We start from the raw sequence: 20,037 nt of genomic DNA on the forward strand, positions 1-20,037 counted from the left end.
TGCCCGGTTAGCTTGTGTGGGGATTTGGCTCTGAACTGAGTAGGGACTAAATGTAACCCCGCATAACACACTGGGATGGGCGACCTCAACCCTGACATGGCGCGTCCCAATGGCTGATAAGAGAAGTTCCTGTAGATATGCAGGACAGGTGTGAATAAGGCAATGCCAATAAGCACCCGCAGATCAACTAAGGTCCAGAGAAAAATGGTCAACAGTCTCAAAGGCAGAAGAAGAATCTCATTTCTCAACGGCTGAGAGGGTGGAAGAACCTAGTGAAGTCAACCATGAGAAACAATAATTTCAGACTAACAATCTGATCATACTTTGGAATGTTATTCCTACCCTTGAAACATACAATTTGAATTGCAGAATGGAAGAGCCGCTGAAAGAAAGCACTACCCCAGGTAGCAGCTCGGAAGAGAAATCCACCATTGCGTTATGCAATGCATCGGGACCTAGGGTTCTGGGGAGTCTCAACCTCTGCAATAAGGATGAGTCGGAGCATCCTTGGAATACATCCAGACTTAAGTTTAAACAGAAGCTTTTTGCAGGCACTTTGAATGTAAATTCTTCGTTGAAGGTTGGTAAACAGAAGGAATTAGAACTACTTCTACATAGAAACGAAATTCAAATCTTAGCAGTACAAAAGACAAGATTTTTGGATGAGAATGTGACAGAAACAAAAGATTATCGAATCTTGAAAGGTAAACCTACGATTAAAATTATGAAAGGAATGCCACTCTTGGGAACAGTCTTTTATGTCCATAAAAGATTAGACGATGTAATTAAATTCAAATCCCCCTCAGAACGGATATCTCTTTTAAAAATGAATTGCAAAAATAAAAAATATACTTTTATTAACTGTCATGCACCAATAAATGAACACAACAAAAAGAACCCAAATAAAGTAGAGGAATTCTGGACACTCGTGGATGATGAATTATCTAAAATTCCAAAATTGAATGTGGTGATATTACTTGGTGATTTCAATGCCCAAGTAGGAAGAGAGAGAATTTATAGACCAATAGTGGGAGAATATGTCGCACACCAAAGAACAAACATCAATGGAATGAGATTAATTACCATCTGTAAAAATTTTCAGCTGAAGTTAATGTCAACTTTCTTCAAGAAACTGCCAAGGAAAGCTAAAACATGGATTTCTCCAAATCCATTACTAGGTGAATTTCAACTGGATCATGTAGCTATATCCATAAGAAACATGAAAGAAATTATGAATGTCAAGGTAGTAAGAAGCAGAGAATTTGATTCCGATCACTACTTGTCTAAAATCAAACTAAAATTCTTACCCAACAGAAATCACAGAAGAAGGGAAAGAGTAAACAAATATAACACAAATAGACTTCAAATTACACAAGAAACATTGGAAACATTTCAGGAAGAAATAAAAGTATCTCATCATGGGAAGTGGCAAGATTTATCTAAAGAAATAACCAATGCAGCCCAGTCAAACCTGGCTAGTCAAACCTAAAAAGAAACCTTGGTGGAATCAAATATGTGAAGATGCATTACAAGAGAGAATAAAACAATGGAAAAAGTTTAAATCCTCTGGAAAGACTGAGAACTATGACCAATTCAAACAGCAAAGGAAAGGCACTGCTAGAATAATAAGGGGAGTTAAAAGAACTTTCGAAAAATCATAACTTATTGACCTGCAAGACAGTTTTGTTAAAATAACTCTCGAAACTTCTACCAGACTTAAGAGTCAGTTAAAGGGGTTATCAAAGATGAAAATGATAGACTTGGCCTGAGCAATGCTGAGAATTGTGAAATACTTGCAAAGCACTTTGATCAACTTTTAAACTGCCCCGAACCCAACCATAACTTGGAATTCTCTCGAACAACTGAAAATCTGGAAAAAGATATATCACCCACTGCTGAAGAAATTAAAGTAATTAACAATCTGAAAAATAATAAAGCTAGCTGAACTTTTGAAATGGTCTCAGTCAAAAATCGTTGAAGAGCTGCAGTTAATCTTTGAAGATATTTGGAGAACAGAGAGGATTCCAGAAGAATGGAAAGTGGCTCTAATACACCCAATGCATAAAAAAGGGGACAAACAAAAGGTTGATAACTATAGAGGCATCTCTCTTCTGCAAAATGCATACAAGGTATTCTCAAAAATATTGCTGAATAGAGTAGAAACATCACTTGACAAGCAACTGGGTGAGTATCAAGCTGGACTTCGAAAAGGTAGATCTTGTTCAGAATAAATATTTAACTTAAAATCCATAATTCACCAAAGGATATTGAATTCAAAAGACATTGTTGTGACTTTTGTAGATTTTAAAAAGGTCTTCGACTCGGTTGATAGAGAAACCATAGATAAAACAATTCGTGAATTTGGAGTGAAAACTAAATTGGCAAACCTAATACGTGAAACCCTTACTGACACAATTTCAAAGGTGAAATTTATGGGTGAGATATCCAAACCTATTAAGATAAATACAGGGGTACGGCAAGGTGACGGTCTGTTACCCCTTCTATTCAACTGTGTTCTAGAGAAAATTGTAAGAATTTGGAACGTAAAGCTTAAAGAGCATAACATTTTGCTCGTAACTTTGGGGAGAAAAAACAAAGGCATTGAAATAAATTGCCTAGCATTTGCAGACAATTTTGCTTTATTGTCAGAAAACCTAACAAGTGCAACAACACAAATCAATCTCTTAGAAGAACTAGCCAACAAGACAAGTTTGAGAATCTCTGTAGAAAAAAAAAAAAAAAATTATTACAAACATCAAGAATGCTACAAAATTTTTGGCAACAGATATTGGTCCAGAGAATTTTTATAACAAAAAGTGTCTATCTAAAAATCTTAAAATAAGGCACTACACTACAATGGTGAAACTGGAATGCTTATATGCAAGTGAATGCCTGGTACTAAACTATAGATTAGACAAACTTGAGGTACTAGAAAGGAGAATCATGAGAAAAATCTTAGGCCCTGTGAAAACAACAGAAGTATGGAAATTAAGATCTAATGACGAAATATACAAGAACATAGAAAACATACAGAAACCATACGAAAAAGGAGATTGCAATTTTTCGGACATATTTACAGAATGGATGATTCCAAATTAACAAAAAGGATTTTCCAGTACCTTTGGGAGAAAAAGGCAAAAACTAGCTGGATTCAAGAAGTAAAGAAATATTTAGAAAGAAAAAATATAAGAGAAGAAGAAACTATGGACGAGAAGTTTTTTAGAAAGAGGGTAGTAAGTATGGAAGGATTCCAAGGAAGATTGAACAAGAAGCCTGGTGTGAAGTGGTCTGAGGACAGAAGGAAACAGCATAGTGAAAGGATGAAAGAATATTGGAAGGAATGGAAGAGAAAACAACAAAGTATGAAGAACTGATTTGAAATTGGCACGTGGTCCTTAGCAGGCCTCATCGGAAATAATAATAATAATAATAATAATAATAATAATAATAATAATAATAATAATAATAATAATAATAATAATAATAAACAGTCCTACCTGTTGCAATATAATGGGTCTTTACCATTCCTTACCACATTTAAAGGTACAAACCTGTTTTCAGGTTCCTCAAGAATTGCTTTAAACACATCCCAGAGTATGTTTATTTTTATTTACCGTTTTCCACCAATCATAGTTACTTTTTAAAAACTCCCTCATGCCTGTTTTATCAGCCATATGGTACAGCATAATAGTCCTACTTTCAAGACCTTCTCTTCTATCACATTTATTTTTACAATGACAAAAACGGCTTTGTGATCACTAATACCATCTATTACTTCAGTTTTTCTATAGTGCTCATCTGGTTTTGCCAGCACCACAACCAAAATATTCTTCCCTCTAGTTGGTTCCATCACTTTCTGAATCAGCTGTCCTCCCACATTAACTTATTTGCCATTTCTTGGTCATGCTTCCTGTCGTTTGCATTACCTTCCCAATTGACATTTAGTAAATTGAGGTCACCCGCTGCAATTATGTTCCTTTCCATACCATTTCCCACATAGGTGATTATCTTATCAAATAAACTCATGATTGTTCGTTGGGTAGCAGAGGAAAGAGGTGCCAAGCTGTCATTCTGAGGGATATTTTCAGCCAACTGCTATATTGTTACTGTATTTCTCCTCTACTTCCAGGTTCTTCTTTAATTTCTTACCTATACCTTGCCTCATTAGGCTTAGGTAATAACATCATAAGCCATCTTCTTATCTGAATACTTGACATGCCCTGCACCTAAATTTCTCCTCTGTTACCACTTTCAAAAATACACAACTCATATGATCAGAATTTAGTGAGGGACATCTCATTTCTCCAATACGTCCACATGGTATTTACATATTTTTCCTATCCGGTTGTCCTCAGATATTATCTTGTCATCATTTATAGTAAACTTTCTTAACTGTCTTAATTTCTGCCATAATTTCTCTGTATGTATGGGAGTGCTAATCCCAAAATTTGGACTCTCCTTTCTTTGACTGATATTATGCACTATTTCTTTTCCACATCTTTTCTTCGCAATGTATAATTTTTCTGTTTAAGTTACATAACACACTATTAACTGGAACTTATTTAGCGTCAGTGGGTTGGGGGTGACACTTTTGAGAGTTAGTGCCTTTTACTATGGCCAATAAAAATTGAGCGTAGGCTACTACTCAACTTTTGGAAAAGAGAGAAAGTCTCTCATAGTGCATTGGCACTGCCGGTGGCTCCAAGTAGCCTACGCAGTGGTCTCCACGGTATGCACAAGCCATTAGTCTTGGTAGGTGTGCTATTTATCAGGTGATGAGCCCAACTTAGCACACTGGGGTGAACCGCTGGCAACCAGGAATGAGTTGGCTGGAAAATTTATAATGTCCAATAATGGACTATATTGGTATCAGACATATCTGTGTCGGTGCAATGTAAATATATATTTATATGAAGAGAACTGTACTGGCGGCAGAGCGAGTGAGGTGTGTCATACCGTGTGGCCTGTGGGCAGGCCCCGCCTTTACGGCTGCTCTATCCTGTGGAGTTTCGACAACGATCTGCAACATGGGACATCCAGGACGACGACATCGAGACTAGCGACGAGTTCCGGTCGGGCACCCCCGACGCTGAGGATGGCACTCCGCCCTTAGACGATGACGAGGACAGCATCCTTGACGGCCAGGTGGACTGGAGTGGTTCCTGGCTCCATCTTTGTCCACCTCCGGAGCCGCCACCTGATCACCTGCCTTACCTCCTGCCGGAGACGTCGCGCCATCCAGCTACACGTCGGTTGACGTCCAGCTCCCACACGTCGTCCCGTACCTCGACACCAGCCGACGCTTCGAAACCCGGATCTTCCAACAAGGGGTACACCCGTCACCCCTATGGTATCCTCTATCGTGGGCGACAGTACCTTGGACCCGCCTGCCGATGGGTCATAACCTGGCCCCATCCATAATGCAATGCTGGGCCATTGCCGTGCAAGAACTTCTGTCCCAAAAGTTTAATGTCCGGATGATCCCCTATCTGGAGGACTGACTCATCCATTCTCCCAATCAGACCTCTCAGCTCATGGTCCAGTTCGACACATTTTAACCGAGATCCTTGGCATTACCATTAATTACTCCAAGTTGGTCTTGCACCCGACTCCCATTCTCACCTATTTAGGTGTGACAATCGACATCCCAAGCCAAGAGATCACTATGCATCACGCAACACAGCAGTGTGCCTTCTCCCTTTTGCACGTGCTGCCGGAACTGTCCCCATATCAGCTCCAACAGGCTATCTCTCATGGCTTGGTCGGGTCATGGGGTGACCAGCCTTCCTGCCTAAGCACGTGCTCACAGGCGAATTCTTCTGGGTACGGCACCTGCTCACCCCCGACTTCATGGCGATTCCTCGTCGGATGCTGCCTGGACGCCATGACGTCCAACTCATTCTCGCATGCGACATCCTGGTCCATCGTTGAGGTGTGCCCTCAGTTCTAGCAGGCATGTGCCCAGGCCTTCAAGATACCCCACAGGATCAACGTCGCCCTGGCGACTGGGCGTGAAGCTATATTCCATGCTAACAACTAGAGCCCGGATTTTCATGCAAATGCATATTCCTAAATAAGCTGGTTACACTTTTGAAACTTTGCAAACATTTGTTTCATGACTAATCGATTCCAAGCAACCGTACTTTTTCCGTGCATGTTTGCATGTTTTGGCCTTTTTGGGACAAAATTCACACATAATGCATATTTTGAAAATTTGGGATTTAACACCGAATAATTGGACATTTATATTGGATGATATAACTTTTCTTCTGACTTCGACACATATATTATGTTAGATTGCATGATAGTGCCTTTCTTGAACATGGGTTTGGAGAATTTGGGACTGTACGTGCTGGCAACAGTACAGTCGGCTGTTGGCTGCATGATGAGGCAACACCTTCCTACCTATGTTCGTGTACTACTCATTTGTAATTTCGTGAAGTGTCTTGTAACAAGACATATAAACACATTTGCTCCCACATCCAACATAAGGCAGATAAGAAACTTGACATGTAGAATATCACATTTGAATTAAGGCATTCACGATCGCATGCTGGATAATTCCGTTTGAATATACAGTAGTGCTACATGCTTCTGGCAACCGAGTTAGGGTTTAAGAACATTGATAGATAAAACATATTTCTTCAACATCATGTCTGTAGACCATAGCAGCTGATACAGCAGATTCCAGTGATTTTCCCATTCCTGCCCACTTGTATGATTTTGCCTTGCATCTTCAACTTCCATCAGTGGGTTTCTTGAGTGGACAGAATATGTATTTTTTATGTCAGTGCTTCACAATTCAACAAAATGCAATGATGCATTTTTATATACTGGATAAACCCCTATCTGGAGGACTGACTCATCCATTCTCCCAATCAGACCTCTCAGCTCAGGGTCCAGTTCGACACATTTTAGCCGAGATCCTTGGCATTATCATTAATTACTCCAAGTCGGTCTTGCACCCAACTCCCATTCTCACATATTTAGGTGTGACAATCGACATCCCAAGCCAAGAGATCACTATGCATCACGCAACACAGCAGTGTGACCTCTCCCTTTTGCACGTGCTGCCAGAACTGTCCCCATATCAGCTCCAACAGGTTATCTCTCATGGCTTGGTCGGGTCATGGGGTGACCAGCCTTCCTGCCTAAGCACATGCTCACAGGCGTTATTGGCTATACAGCGCAAGGGTGATGCATTGTTAGTTCCTGTGATATGGAGTGAAAACATTTCTAATTTTGCGTTCATCGGTTGAAATTAAATTTGAAGTAGTTTAAAAGTGTTTCCCCGTAAATTCCAAGATGATATTCGGTATGTACTTTGAAGCCTTTAAAACAAAAACAAACCTGTGTTCTCCGTAATTAAGTGTTTTTCTCCAGTATTATATTTAAAGACTGTTCCGAGTACAGCTAAAGCTTAATAGCATATTATTATCATTGTTAATACTTAAATTTGATGTTCTCAGATGTGTTCTAGTTAACTTAATTTTCTTGGTTTATAATAATAATAATAATAATAATAATAATAATAATAATAATAATAATAATAATAATAATAATAATTTCTGTGGCTTGGTTCTAAAAGGGCCAATGTCAAAAAACCTGTTTTTGAGCTATGAGCATTTGAAGTTTTGCTTATAGTTTTCCACTTTTTTTTTCAACACCTAACTTTATAAATAATTTTATAGTTTCTTTGTGGAAGTCACCTTATTAAACGCTATTTTTTTCTATCGTATTCTTTAAAAATTGCCAGGTCTCTAATCTTTTTGGTAATCTAACATTATTGGCAAGGGCTTATTTAATTAAACATTAACTGTTCGTTTAGTACTTAACAGAGACATTGGCCCTTTTAACATGTTGCGAGCCAGGATGAAACGCGTTTGTATCAGTTAGTATCTCAATTTCGATAAAAAATGACATTGGCCCTTTTAGAACCAAGCCACAGAATTAATAAGTTTCATGGTAACTAACTCATTTATTTTCTATTGAATATTGAAGGTGCTATTATCCTTTTGGGGCTTCACTTTCTTTAATGTTATGGATTTATTCTGTTTCTCCTAACTTTTATTCTTGCTGTTCTTGTTGCATCATGTAGAACGGTTATGTTATTGTTGTCTCAAGATGATATGTATTGACAGGATAAGATTAGATATGCGTTGCATTACCATTACAAGTCATGATTGTCTTTTGGGAGTGTTGTGGATCAGACGTTTGTGTGGTGTAGAGGTCTAGTCTTTGACTGATGATGACTGTGGTTATTTGTACCTAATATTAAGTAACACTGACGAGGTGATTTAAGGAATGTTATCTCTACGATATTTCTTGGGTTTAATTTGTGATGTGATTTGGTGAAATTAATTATTTTTGGTGTAAATGTGCCGTGTTTAGGCATGTCGCCGATTTGTAAATTTTCTAATTTCCTCCTTCGCCTTCTGCCTTTCACGGTGTTTTGAATTTTTGTTGGGGTGTTTCACCTTCCCTTCTGTTTATTTTCTTTATTTTATTTTTTGTGTGACCTTTAAATGGAGTTGTTATTATTATGCACTTCAATATTCTAGTCGAAAGTTTTGTTTACTAAAAGGGGTACCCTGTTCTTTTTAAAAAATCATAGTTATCGAGAGCTCTCAAACTGGTACAATCATATGACCATCGATTAAAGGTTTTTTTTTTAAAAAAAAGGTACTGCAGTTCATGTGCAAATTTTTTTTAAAAGGTATTAAATGATTTGTGATTTAAAATTGATTCAGTGAAAGAATTGATTTCTTCTTATTCTTTATTTAATTTGTTTAGTTTAATTTTGTTTATTTTTCCTTTAATGAATTATTTATGGGTGTTATTCTCCTTTTTTAAAAAATATTATTTATTACATATTTATGTGGTTTTAAATGACCGGGCGAGTTGGCCGTGCGGTCAGGGGCACGCGGCTGTGAGCTTGCATCCGAGAGATAGTGGGTTTGTATCCCACTGTCGGCAGCCCCTGAAGATGGTTTTCCGTGATTTCTCATTTTCACACCTGGCAAATGCTGGGGCTGTACCTTAATTAAGGCAACGGCCGCTTCCTTCCAACTCCTAGGCCTTTCCTATCCCATCGTTGCCATAATACGTATCTGAGTTGGTGCGACGTAAAGCAACTAGCAAAAAAAGTTTTAAATGATTTATAGTGTTTCATGGAATTTCACATGAATTGCTCTATCCTATTTCCATGGATCCACTTCCTGTTAAGGTTCTTTTAACCTTTGGTTTTGCCCAGACTCCATCGCTTCCCAGTCCTGTGTCTTGTGTTTTGATCGAGGCCTACCCTAAGTAGTTGGCGTGATTTCGTGCTGGGATGGCCTATTGTCTCTCTTGTGGTAGTACTGGCAATCAAAACCTAGTGTTTGCGGTGTTTTGCCGTCAGTTGTTTTGTTGTCCTTGTGTTCGATTATCGGTACGTCACGATAAATAAAAATTACAGTGAATTTCTGTATCAGTACAAGTCATGCCATGATGTATCGCTGCACACCACAGCATTAGAATCTTCAGTAACAACTGTTGTACAGTACAGGAATATTACAAAACACACACAATAAATAGATGACTTTCTTCAACAGTGTTCAGCTCCAGGTGATTCACAGCATAACGGATTGCACATTGCATGTACCAAAGCAACTCAGAAGGAAAATGAAGGAAGGCAACAAAGTGATGGCTGTTTCCACCAATGAGCTTCCTCCCTGCAATTGTATTTATAACATAGACAATGTTAATTAGTTATTTTAATAATTCACAAGCAAAAAAATTCCTGATCGTTTTTCTTTCATTCATAATACAATATAAAGTACATTACAAAATTCCTCAATCGCGAAGAATTATGGGTGTCTAAGAGGTTGTGTGTTCAATCCTTGCAGGTCCATAAGAGCAGAACTGTTTTCTTAACATGGAATGATCTATAGTGATGTTCTGCTAAATTATTTCACAGAAGTCACCATCGAAAATTTCTCTGAATGTACAATATCTTTGCAGACTTGGGGTGATACAACTGATAGTGAACTAAGTCCAAATTATCCTCAATAGATGGCACGAACCGTAAGTTCACAACTACTTCGTCAAAGCATAAGTATTGATAGTCCAATGCTCATTTGTCAGGAATCAACACTGTTCATAAAATCATGGCTTACAGAACATACTCATGTAAGAAGCTTCCATTATAATTATCTTAATAGATGACGCATACAAGCAGGTTTTGCACAGTATTGTGCCTTGTGTACCCCTGTATGGTCTGGCGCCGTAAAGAAAGCAAGATGCTTACATACCCATGTACGGTTTACCCGTGCAGAGGAATTAACTGAAAGAAAAAAAGAAATACTAACTAAAATGGCCAGGCCTGCCTTCATCATAATTATTAACTATTCTATTATTAGTCTTACCTTTTATTGTATTCTGAAGAAATTCTAATGTTACGAAGTAGCTCTTTGTTCCTCAAACAATGTTCATAAAACTGGATAAAATTTAGGCTTTTAAAACTGAACTGAGCCAACAGTAAGATTTTCACTGCTTCCACTGATAGCCTGTATCATTCTTGTATCTGCTGTGCTTTTGTTAAACTAAAACTTCTTTCCCCATTGGCACAGTGAGGAGGTATGGCATAAAAAAGTCGCATATCTTCAGAAATTAAGAACGGAGTGACAATTCAGTAACACTGAAACAGCTCTCACACTTTTCATTAGAAAATGCTTAACTGAACTCTACTTTCCTTCTTTCCTCTCAGGAAAATATTCAAATTTGAACCAGCATTGGTTCATTGCTACATAAGCAATCTGAACACTATGCACAAAACAAACTAACAAGACAACAACTAGTGACAATTAGATGTCGCAAAATTACTTATCTTGTCCATATCTTACTGAGAGATAGTAATTGTCTTCTCCAGCTGATTATGAAGAGGAAGGTCAAGAGAAGACAATAAAAGTAAACTTCCACCTGTTTGATACTATACACTGAGTGGCCAAAAGTCATGGGAAGGCGTGTCCCATTAGAAAATTTGCCGTGTATGACCCCTGACCATTGTGGCTAGCTGCGGCGTAGCTGAGCAGTCTGTCACAGACACCAGTGTCATGAAGATGGCAACACGTCGCGAGTTAACCGACTTTGAACATGGGATGATCAAAGGTGCACAGCGCTTGGGTCATAGCATTGCGGAAATTACATGCAAATTTGGGTTTCCGAGGTCTACAGTGCCGAGGGTGGATCTTTAATATCGCAGAGAAAATGTTACCACCTGCGTAAACAGCCGCACAGGAAGGCCACAGGTGTTTAACGAACTTACATCGCGTCGCCTCCGCAGAACCATACTGGGCGCTCAACGGGCTACGTGAGTCAGATAACCGCCCAGTGAAATGTTGGGAGTCAGGAACCCATATCTACCAGGACTGTAAAAAGGCAACTATACTGCATAGGCTTCACCAGCCAACGACCAACTCATGTCCCTTTGCTGACACCTCGACACAGGGCTCAACGACGTGCATGGGCCCGCGAACATCGGCAATGGACCATGGAACAGTGGCGACGCGTGGTATGGTCTGATGAATCCCAGTTCCAGTTGTACCGAGCTGATGGGCGCGTGAGTGTGTGGCGTATGCTCCATGAAGCTATGGATACTGCGTGTCAACAAGGTTGTGTCCATGCGGGAGGTGGCTCAGTTCTGGTCTGGGCTGCGTTCTCATGGTCACAATCAGGCCCCAATGTCTGGCTGCAGGGAGCGCTGATAGGTGCAAGTTATGTGGACATTCTTTCAGACCATCTGCATCCCTTTCTGGCTCTAGAGTACCCGGATGGAGATGCCATGTTCCAACAGGACAATGCGCATGTCACCGCTCTGTGGTGGCACGTAGGTGGTTGGAAGAGTACTCCAGTGAAGTTATGACTACGGATTGGCCCACCAGATCCCCCAATCTCAATCCAATCGAGCATTTATGGGATGCTGTCAATGCTGGTGTATGCTCCATGAACCCCGCACCAACTAAACAAGACCAAAAGTGGGTAGCAGTGCAAGATGCGGGGGGGTCCAGATCCCTCCAGAATGATTCGAACACCTTGTAGAGTCAATGCCTCCCCGTATTGCTGCTGTTTTGAGAGCTCGCGGAGGAGCAACTCATTATTAACATCACATTCAGTGTCTTCACATGATTTCTGGGCACTCAGTGAATTTGCTTTAAGCAAATTAATTATTAGAATATGTTTCATTCCTTAAGAACATCTTCAACTACTTAACATTGCTTAGATGAAATTACATAGAATTACCTTATTCTCAAAAAAAAAGTCTTAAAATAGTACCTTTGTTATGCTTAAAACAAAACTAATTTAAAAAGATAAAAATAAATAAAATAGGTGGGGAAGGTTGTATGGGGCGGCAAAGTGAGAAGGGATTTCACTAGCTGAAAGGTGCAACAGCTGCCGCTAGACCCCTCCAAGGACACAATAGGTTGACAACATATGAAGATTTTTGGGAAGCTTTTCCATAACATCAGTAAGACAGAATTCAGCTTCAGAGGGTCCCTTAATAAACAAAAATTCAAGAGACCGAATTTCACCAGGTTCAATCAAATGACAACACTCGCTTCGGAAAACAAGAGCAGCTGAAGAGAACACAGTTTTTTCAGTTAAGACGTAACATTAACTCAAAAAAGTCCTTTTCAAGTAGTTTTTTTAAATGAACAACTAAGAAAAACACAGATATGACATATGAACACAAGTGCTGTATACTAACGATTTTTAACACCTATTCAAGTGAATAGGAAATTGTTTTAAATTAAGTTAGAACATAAATAGAACCATCTTCCTTCCCATTACATTTATTAAAAGACAAAGACTGTCCTTACCATTATTTTCTTTGACCAGCTTCCGAAGAATTCCATCCAGGTCATCCTCCTCACCGACTTTGCTCTTGAATGCAGGGCCACCAAGTTCTTTAAAAGCATTTTCATATGACACTTGGTCCAATGAACCTGTTAATATGTTGTGTAGTTTTTCAATATTTTCTTTATGGTTTTGATTTTTTTTAACTTCAGCTTCAAAGATTTCTTTAAAGCTGTAACAAAACCAAATATTTAAATATCTCCATGGAGCATCAATACAATATCAGCATTACAGGATATCAGTTGTTACTGCTTTGTACTACATCTGAAGGTATGATAAAATAAGGAAGTCTCTGCATATAAATGTACATTACATACTTACTTTGAAAGAATGAGCTTTATCCATTCAAAAATTGACAAAAAACAGAGTTCACTCTCTCTCAATCTCAGAGGCCTCTAGGAGAAGTTGATGGGCTGATAGAAATATAGGTTTTTGGACCCTGATGGTAAAAGATGCAGCAAATACAGTCTAAACTCAAGTGTGACTGAGGATGAAAGGACTGGTGTTTGTGGAAATTTGTAGATACTATGCTGGTTACATAGCTGTTGATAAGACAGAGTAGTAAAGCCAGTGTACAAGGTTGGACACAGTCTGCACTAAAACTGATAGATTCATTTTGGTACATTTCAGGGTGGCTTGTTTAAACCGCAATGGTTTAAACTAAGTGTTAAATTAAATAAACCATAATAATTTTTTAACGACATGTAAGTCTAATCACTGCTAAACATTACTAATTTATATTACTGTAAAATTATCCCAATTAAATAATTAAATTATCTATTCCTAACCTAATGAGTGATGAACCATAACCTGGGAAATCCTCTTGCAAGTTGGAATTTCCATTCCATGTGCTCCTGCAGGCTGTGAAGTTAGGAGTTGGAGCAGTTTTTTAAACAGTATTTTAAGTTTAACAATTCAATATGACTGGTAGAAAACATGTTATAACAAGAACGTTACAGGTATAACATGTCGTGCAGGAACGTCAGTGCTTCGTAGAACATCCCTCACTCTTGTGTATTCTGCAGCAGAATACTGTTCACCTGTTTGGATTTGCAGCACTCATACCAGTAAGGTTGATGTGTAATTAAATTCAACTATGAGAACTCTCAGTGGTACATGAACAAAGATGCCATATGTCCCCTTTTTCCCGCACATGTCCTCTTTTTAACAGCATAGAAAGCACCCGGCCAGATTTTCGAATAACTTGACAAATGCCCTCTTTTTTCTTGGGAAGTGGTGGGGTGGGGGGTGGGGGGTGGGGGTGGGGGTAGGGGTGGGTGTGAAATAACAAAATGATTTAAACATGATACTGTATAGGCTTTTGGGCTTATGCCGTGTCAAGAAAATAAGGTGAAATTCTTTACGTTTCGCGTAGGCTTGTTTAAGAAGCCTTTCTCGTGGACAGTCGAGATTTCTTCTGAGGACGCAGAGCACAGTTCTCTGCAAAACGTAAAGAATTTCACCTTATTTTCTTGACACGGCATAAGCCTGAAAGCCTATACAGTATCATGTCTATAAGTACGGGTCGTGAAAGCATCAATGGCAAAATTATTTCAACTTCGCGAGGGGTTTAGTTATCAACTTCACTGCCACATTTAAATAGGCAGCACTTTTTGTTTACAACTATTGTTTGCTTCCATTTTCTTTCTAGCTCAGCAATGTTTAGAGGTTTTGTCTGTGCATAAATTGCGTTCTGAAAGTTTTATCAAGTATTATTTTGCCATAAATATGAAAGAACATGTTGAAACTAAAGTGCTTGTACAGCAATCTGTTGATCAAAAGTACAAATCCTTTATGGAAGGCCAAAATGACCCAGAAGCTGAATTTTTAATCTGCCCTCCTGGAATGTGGAGCAAATATTTTAATGAGTCACCAAAACCATCATGCTATTCAGAACTACTAAAGTTAGCTGAATTTTTCATCTTCAGACAAGTATGAATGACACAGGAAAGAAAAAAACAAACCAAAAAACCAAAAACATCAATGAGAAAGGTGATAGGAAATGGTCTGTGATGAAAGTGATTAAGGTCAGTGATTCCATCACTAGACTGTGTCCTCTTTTCTTAGGTTGGTGATATGGCATCCCTATACATGAAGATCTATTGCATTGAAATGGCTTCCAATCTTTCAAATATCTGCCAACCCCATCCCTACAGAAAAGCAGTGCATGTGAAAAGGCTGGAGAAACAACTCTACAAATTTAGTCCTCTACATCCAGACCTTTAGTTCTTACCCTTTAAGATAATAATGTTATTTGCTTTACGTCCCACTAACTACTTTTTAAGGTCTTCGGAGACGCCGAGGTGCCGGAATTTAGTCCCGCAGGAGTTCTTTTACGTGCCAGTAAATCTACCGACACGGGGCTGTCGTATTTGAGCACCTTCAAATACCACTGGACTGAGCCAGGATCGAACCTGCCAAGTTGGGGTTAGAAGGCCAGCGCCTTAACCATCTGAGCCACTCAGCCCGGCTTACCCATTAAGCAGTTTAGGTCCAGAAGACCAGCATATGAGGAAGCAACATGAGTGCCTGAAAGTACATTCGACCTGAAGGTGGAATGGACATGTGAGCGATTGGAGGCCAACGCAAGAAATCATGAATTAATCAGCAACCTATATGCTCGAGTGTCTGGTTTTGATCAACCAAGAGAAGTGTGGGTACAGCGCAATAGATACTGTAATGCTCAAGGAATGTGTCAAAGGGTCCCGCAAGGCAGTGTTATTGGACCTCTATTTTCTTATATAAAGATATCTCAGTTTTAATACTGTGTTGATGGAATGACAGTAACTCATGGGGATCACTGCAAGTACCTAGGTGTTACTTGTTACTAAGGAAAGATCTTCATTGGTTAATCACACAGGGGATTGTAGCAAAGTTGTAAAGGAGAGGGTGTATAACTTACTGGCAAGACCCCAATTAGAGTATGGTTCGAGCGTATGGGATCCTCACCAGGATTACATGACACTAGACCTGGAAAAGATTCTAAGGAAAGCAGCATGATCTGTTCTGGGTGATTTCCGATAAAATAGTAGTGTTATGAAAATGTTCCAAATTTTGGGCTGGAAAGACTTGGATGTAAGGAGATGAGCTGCTCGACTACACGGAGTGTTTCCAAGAAATTAGCTTCATTTCCCGTATCAAATCTTATTTACATTAAATCAGTAAAAGTAAACTTCCACCTGTTCAATACTATATATTTGTTTTAAGGAAACTAATTATTTGTAGAACATGTTTCATTCCTTAAGAACATCTTCAGCTACATAACACTGCTTAGGTGAATTAACACAGAATTTTCTTCTTCTCAAAAAACCATCTTAAAATAGTACCTCTGTTGGGTTTAAAACAAAAATAATTTTTTAAAATAATTAAAGTAGATGGGGAGGGGAGTTGAGTGGGGCGGTGAACTGGGAAGGGAAGATGGAGCTACTTATGTTCTAATCTAAAACAATTTCCTATTGACTTGTTAGTATTCAGCACTTTTGTTCATGTGATGTGTATGTATTGGGGCAAATATTTGTTTATAGGAAGAGGAATTAGGGAATTCAATAATTTATCAAGGGAGATGTATGATAAATTTCCAACTTCTTTTGAAATAATTTAAGAACAGACTTTCTTTTTTTTTGCAAATTATTTTACGATGCACCGACACAGATAGTTATTATGGCAACGATGGGACAGGAAAGGGCTAGGAGTGAGAAGGAAGCGGCCATGGCCTTAATTAAGGTACAGCCCCCAGCATTTGCCTAGTGTGAAAATGGGAAACCATGGAAAACCATCTTAATGGGAAACCACGGAAAACCATCTTCACGGCCGCCGATAGTAGGATTCGAACCCACTATCTCCTGAATACTGGCCGCACTTAAGTGACTGCAGCTATCGAGCTCGGTAAGAACAGATGAGGTGAAGAACTGATAGGGAATCTGCTACCTGGGCAACAACTCTGAATGAAGATCAATGGCGATTCACTGTTTTCAAATACTTAAAACACAAATGGGGTTTCTGCAGGGACGATGCATGTGACTGTGATACAATTCAAATGTTACATCACATTCTAGAAGGATGTCCCAACAGAAGATTCCCTGGTGGATTACATTCCCTTTACAGAGCAGAAGAGGAGGCCATCACTTGGAATAAATTCAGAAACTTAGTTGTGTGATTTAGGATGTTCTTTCCTTGTAAATTTTAACCAGTGAGGTGCAAGGGCCAAATGCAAGAAATGTGGTTATGAAGTAGAGGCTAAAGTCATCAGAATGAAAAATCATTTGACAAAATGTGTACACATGGACGCTGAAGACAGTGAAGATGGTGGTAGGTAAAATTTTCAATGAATTTTCAATTTTTATAAAGAATATACAGATTTTTTAAACATCTCCTTATGTGATTTCTGGTAATGCATTCAATAAATTTATACAAATAGGCCTATATTTAATGTATAATGTTATCTCTTGTACAATTTATAAACCAGAAAACTGAATACATTAAAGACCTAGATTTAAAAACAGAATACCGCTATTATGCAGCATCAATGCCCACCAGAGCCACCTTTGCCTAAGGAATTTATAGGGAGTTTCTTGACTTTTGCTTACAGATGATGATGCTTGTTGTTTAAAGGGGCCTAACATCTAAGGTCATCGGCCCATTTGCTGATAGACTCAGGGTGCAGTGATGGGAATTAGGCAGTTTTGGGTCGGGCTTGGAGGTGTGTTAATTAACCCCTCGACGCTGTCCTCCATACATTGTAGAGACCTCTTCTTCATATGCTGCCGACCTCCTTGTGTGATATAGACCCTTGTAGGCCTAACTTTTATTTGTTCTAGCTTGTAGAGTCTTAAAAGTTGCCAACATGGAAATGGTATACCTTTAAAGCTGAAGATTTCTGGCTTTGTTCCATGTATGAATCATCCCAAATCAGTGTTTTGTTTTTGAAATTTTGAGATTTTGAAATAGTATGAATTTTCGGCTTGCGTGCAAATAGTCTTGATTTTCTGCTGCATGCAGATGTATGTTTCACTACAGGATGTTTCCTTATGTAGATTGATAGTATAAATCACCATATTTCCACTGATAGGCATGCTGACATGATCTGGTGAGGATTCCTATAATTCGTTTAATGCCATGAAACCCTCTTACGACTTGTAATTACTTGGCTTGCTGTCACTATGAGATACGATATTGTGTGGTGTGGAAGCATGACATGGTGCAATTTGAATGAAAGTGAAGAATTAATTAAGCTTGAATAAATCAGACAATAAAAGCACTACACCAGATTGAACTGAGCTAAGTGAGAGTGAACACATAACATAAGGAATGAGAGCGCATAGTGTGCACGACCAAGTAATGGAAGATGCAATACAAGGTGCATTCCATAAATAATGCGATCAAATTCATAAAAAATCATTTATTGAAGATATTCGTACAAATAATAAAAAATCTTCAAAATAGCACCCTCTTGCGTCGATACACTTCTGGAGGCGGTGTTTCCATGCCTGGAAGGCCTTTTCCGGAATGTCCTTTAGAGCCGATGTAACATGCGCCTGGATTCTCTCAATCGTGTCCCAATGTTTTCCTTTCATGACTCCTTTTAACCGAGGAAACAAAAAAAAGTCAACGGGAGCCAGGTCAGGACTGTAGGGAGGCTGGAGAACCACTGGGGTGTTGGTCCTGGCCAGGAAGTCGTTGACAATGAAGGCGCTGTGAATCGGCGCTCTGTCGTGATGAACTATCCACATGTCCTTGATGTCGTTTCGGCAGCGCAAGACCCTCCTTTTCAGTCTTTTGAGCACTTCCAAGTAGAAAGCTGAGTTCACTGTAGTCCCGGTAGGTACGAATTCGTCGTGGACAATGCCTCTGACGTCAAAGAAGACAATGAACATGGTTTTGATCCTGGACTTGCTCATGCGTGCCTTCTTGGGACGGGGCGACGATGGGGTGTGCCACTCTGAACTCTGCCTTTTTGTCTCAGGGTCATACTCAAAAATCCATGTCTCATCACCAGTGATAACTGAGTTAAAAAAAATTAGGATCATTTTCACACATTTCCAACATTTCTCGGCACCGAAGCACTCGCATGTCCTTTTGTTTGTTGGTCAACACTTTTGGGACCAGTTTGGCAGACACCTTTCTTATGTTCAAATCTTCGGTCACAATGAGGAAAACGGTTGTTTTTGCCATGTTTAGAGTTCGTGCTATCAATTGAAGGCTCAGCCGTCTGTCAGAGTTCGAACAATCGCACACACGCGTCACATTTTCGTCGACTCGTGAGGTTGATGGCCGTCCACTGTGAGGTTCGTCAGTGATCTCTTCTCGGCCCTCCATGAACAACTTGTGCCATCGGAAAACTTGTGATTTGAACAAGCAATCAGTCCCAAAGGCCTGCTGAAGTAATGGAAACGTTTCGGTGGCGGACTTCCCGCAAAATTTGATAGCGTACCGTTGCTCTACATAACGATCCATTGTGCCGAGTTACATGAACTCAAAACGAGCTTGACGGAAACGCACGTCCTGATTCTCCGGCAGCTCGCTGCCGAATGAGACAAAGAGCGGTTGAAGCTAACACCCCCCTCCACCTACCCCAGCAGGTTAGAACATGCTGCGGTGTACAGTTGCGTCAGAAAAAAATTGGTCGCATTACTTATGGAACGCACGTTGTATGCCAAAGTACATGCACTCTTTCTCATGAACTATTGTCCCATTAACCTGAGATTTTTCCTAAATTAATCTTTGAACAATTGTTTCCAGTTCTTCCACACAAAGTTTCCAAAGCAATGATTGTCCGAGTTTTTAATGCATTGTGAAACCACCCATGCAAATACAAGAATGTCACTTTCATTTTGTGTAAAATATGGAAAGTCTCTTCTCCATTAGTAGACTATAAGGTAAAAAAATAAATATATATGTTAATGAATGTAAAATACATTCTTTTGAGTCTCTACTTTAAATGCTTGAAAGTAATCTGAGCTAAACTGTTGTAACAGTGAATTTTTGTGCTCTCACCTGAATCACCTCCATTGGCTGGGTAAAGTGGCACTCGAATGTTCCACGTCACTGAGGGGTTAATATCAGAGGATATGATAGCAAACACGAACTATGTGCATTAATACATATATTGCATGTGTCTTCTGGTTCAGTTGCAAGAACAAATAA

The 20,037-nt window shown here is 39.3% G+C and overlaps 1 protein-coding gene across 2 annotated transcripts in view; it reads right to left on the reverse strand.

The window, feature by feature from the left end:
• LOC136877276 (uncharacterized) overlaps positions 1–20,037 on the reverse strand; it is a 139,114-nt gene that overhangs the window by 19,027 nt on the left and 100,050 nt on the right. For both annotated transcript variants that reach the window (XM_067151190.2, XM_067151191.2), the window contains exon 3: positions 12,858–13,066. In XM_067151190.2, coding sequence (XP_067007291.2) covers positions 12,858–13,066 — 209 coding nt within the window. The remainder of the gene's footprint in view (positions 1–12,857; positions 13,067–20,037) is intronic.

This window comes from Anabrus simplex, chromosome 7, assembly GCF_040414725.1.
Source record: "Anabrus simplex isolate iqAnaSimp1 chromosome 7, ASM4041472v1, whole genome shotgun sequence".
In the NCBI taxonomy this organism is placed as follows: domain Eukaryota; kingdom Metazoa; phylum Arthropoda; class Insecta; order Orthoptera; family Tettigoniidae; genus Anabrus; species Anabrus simplex.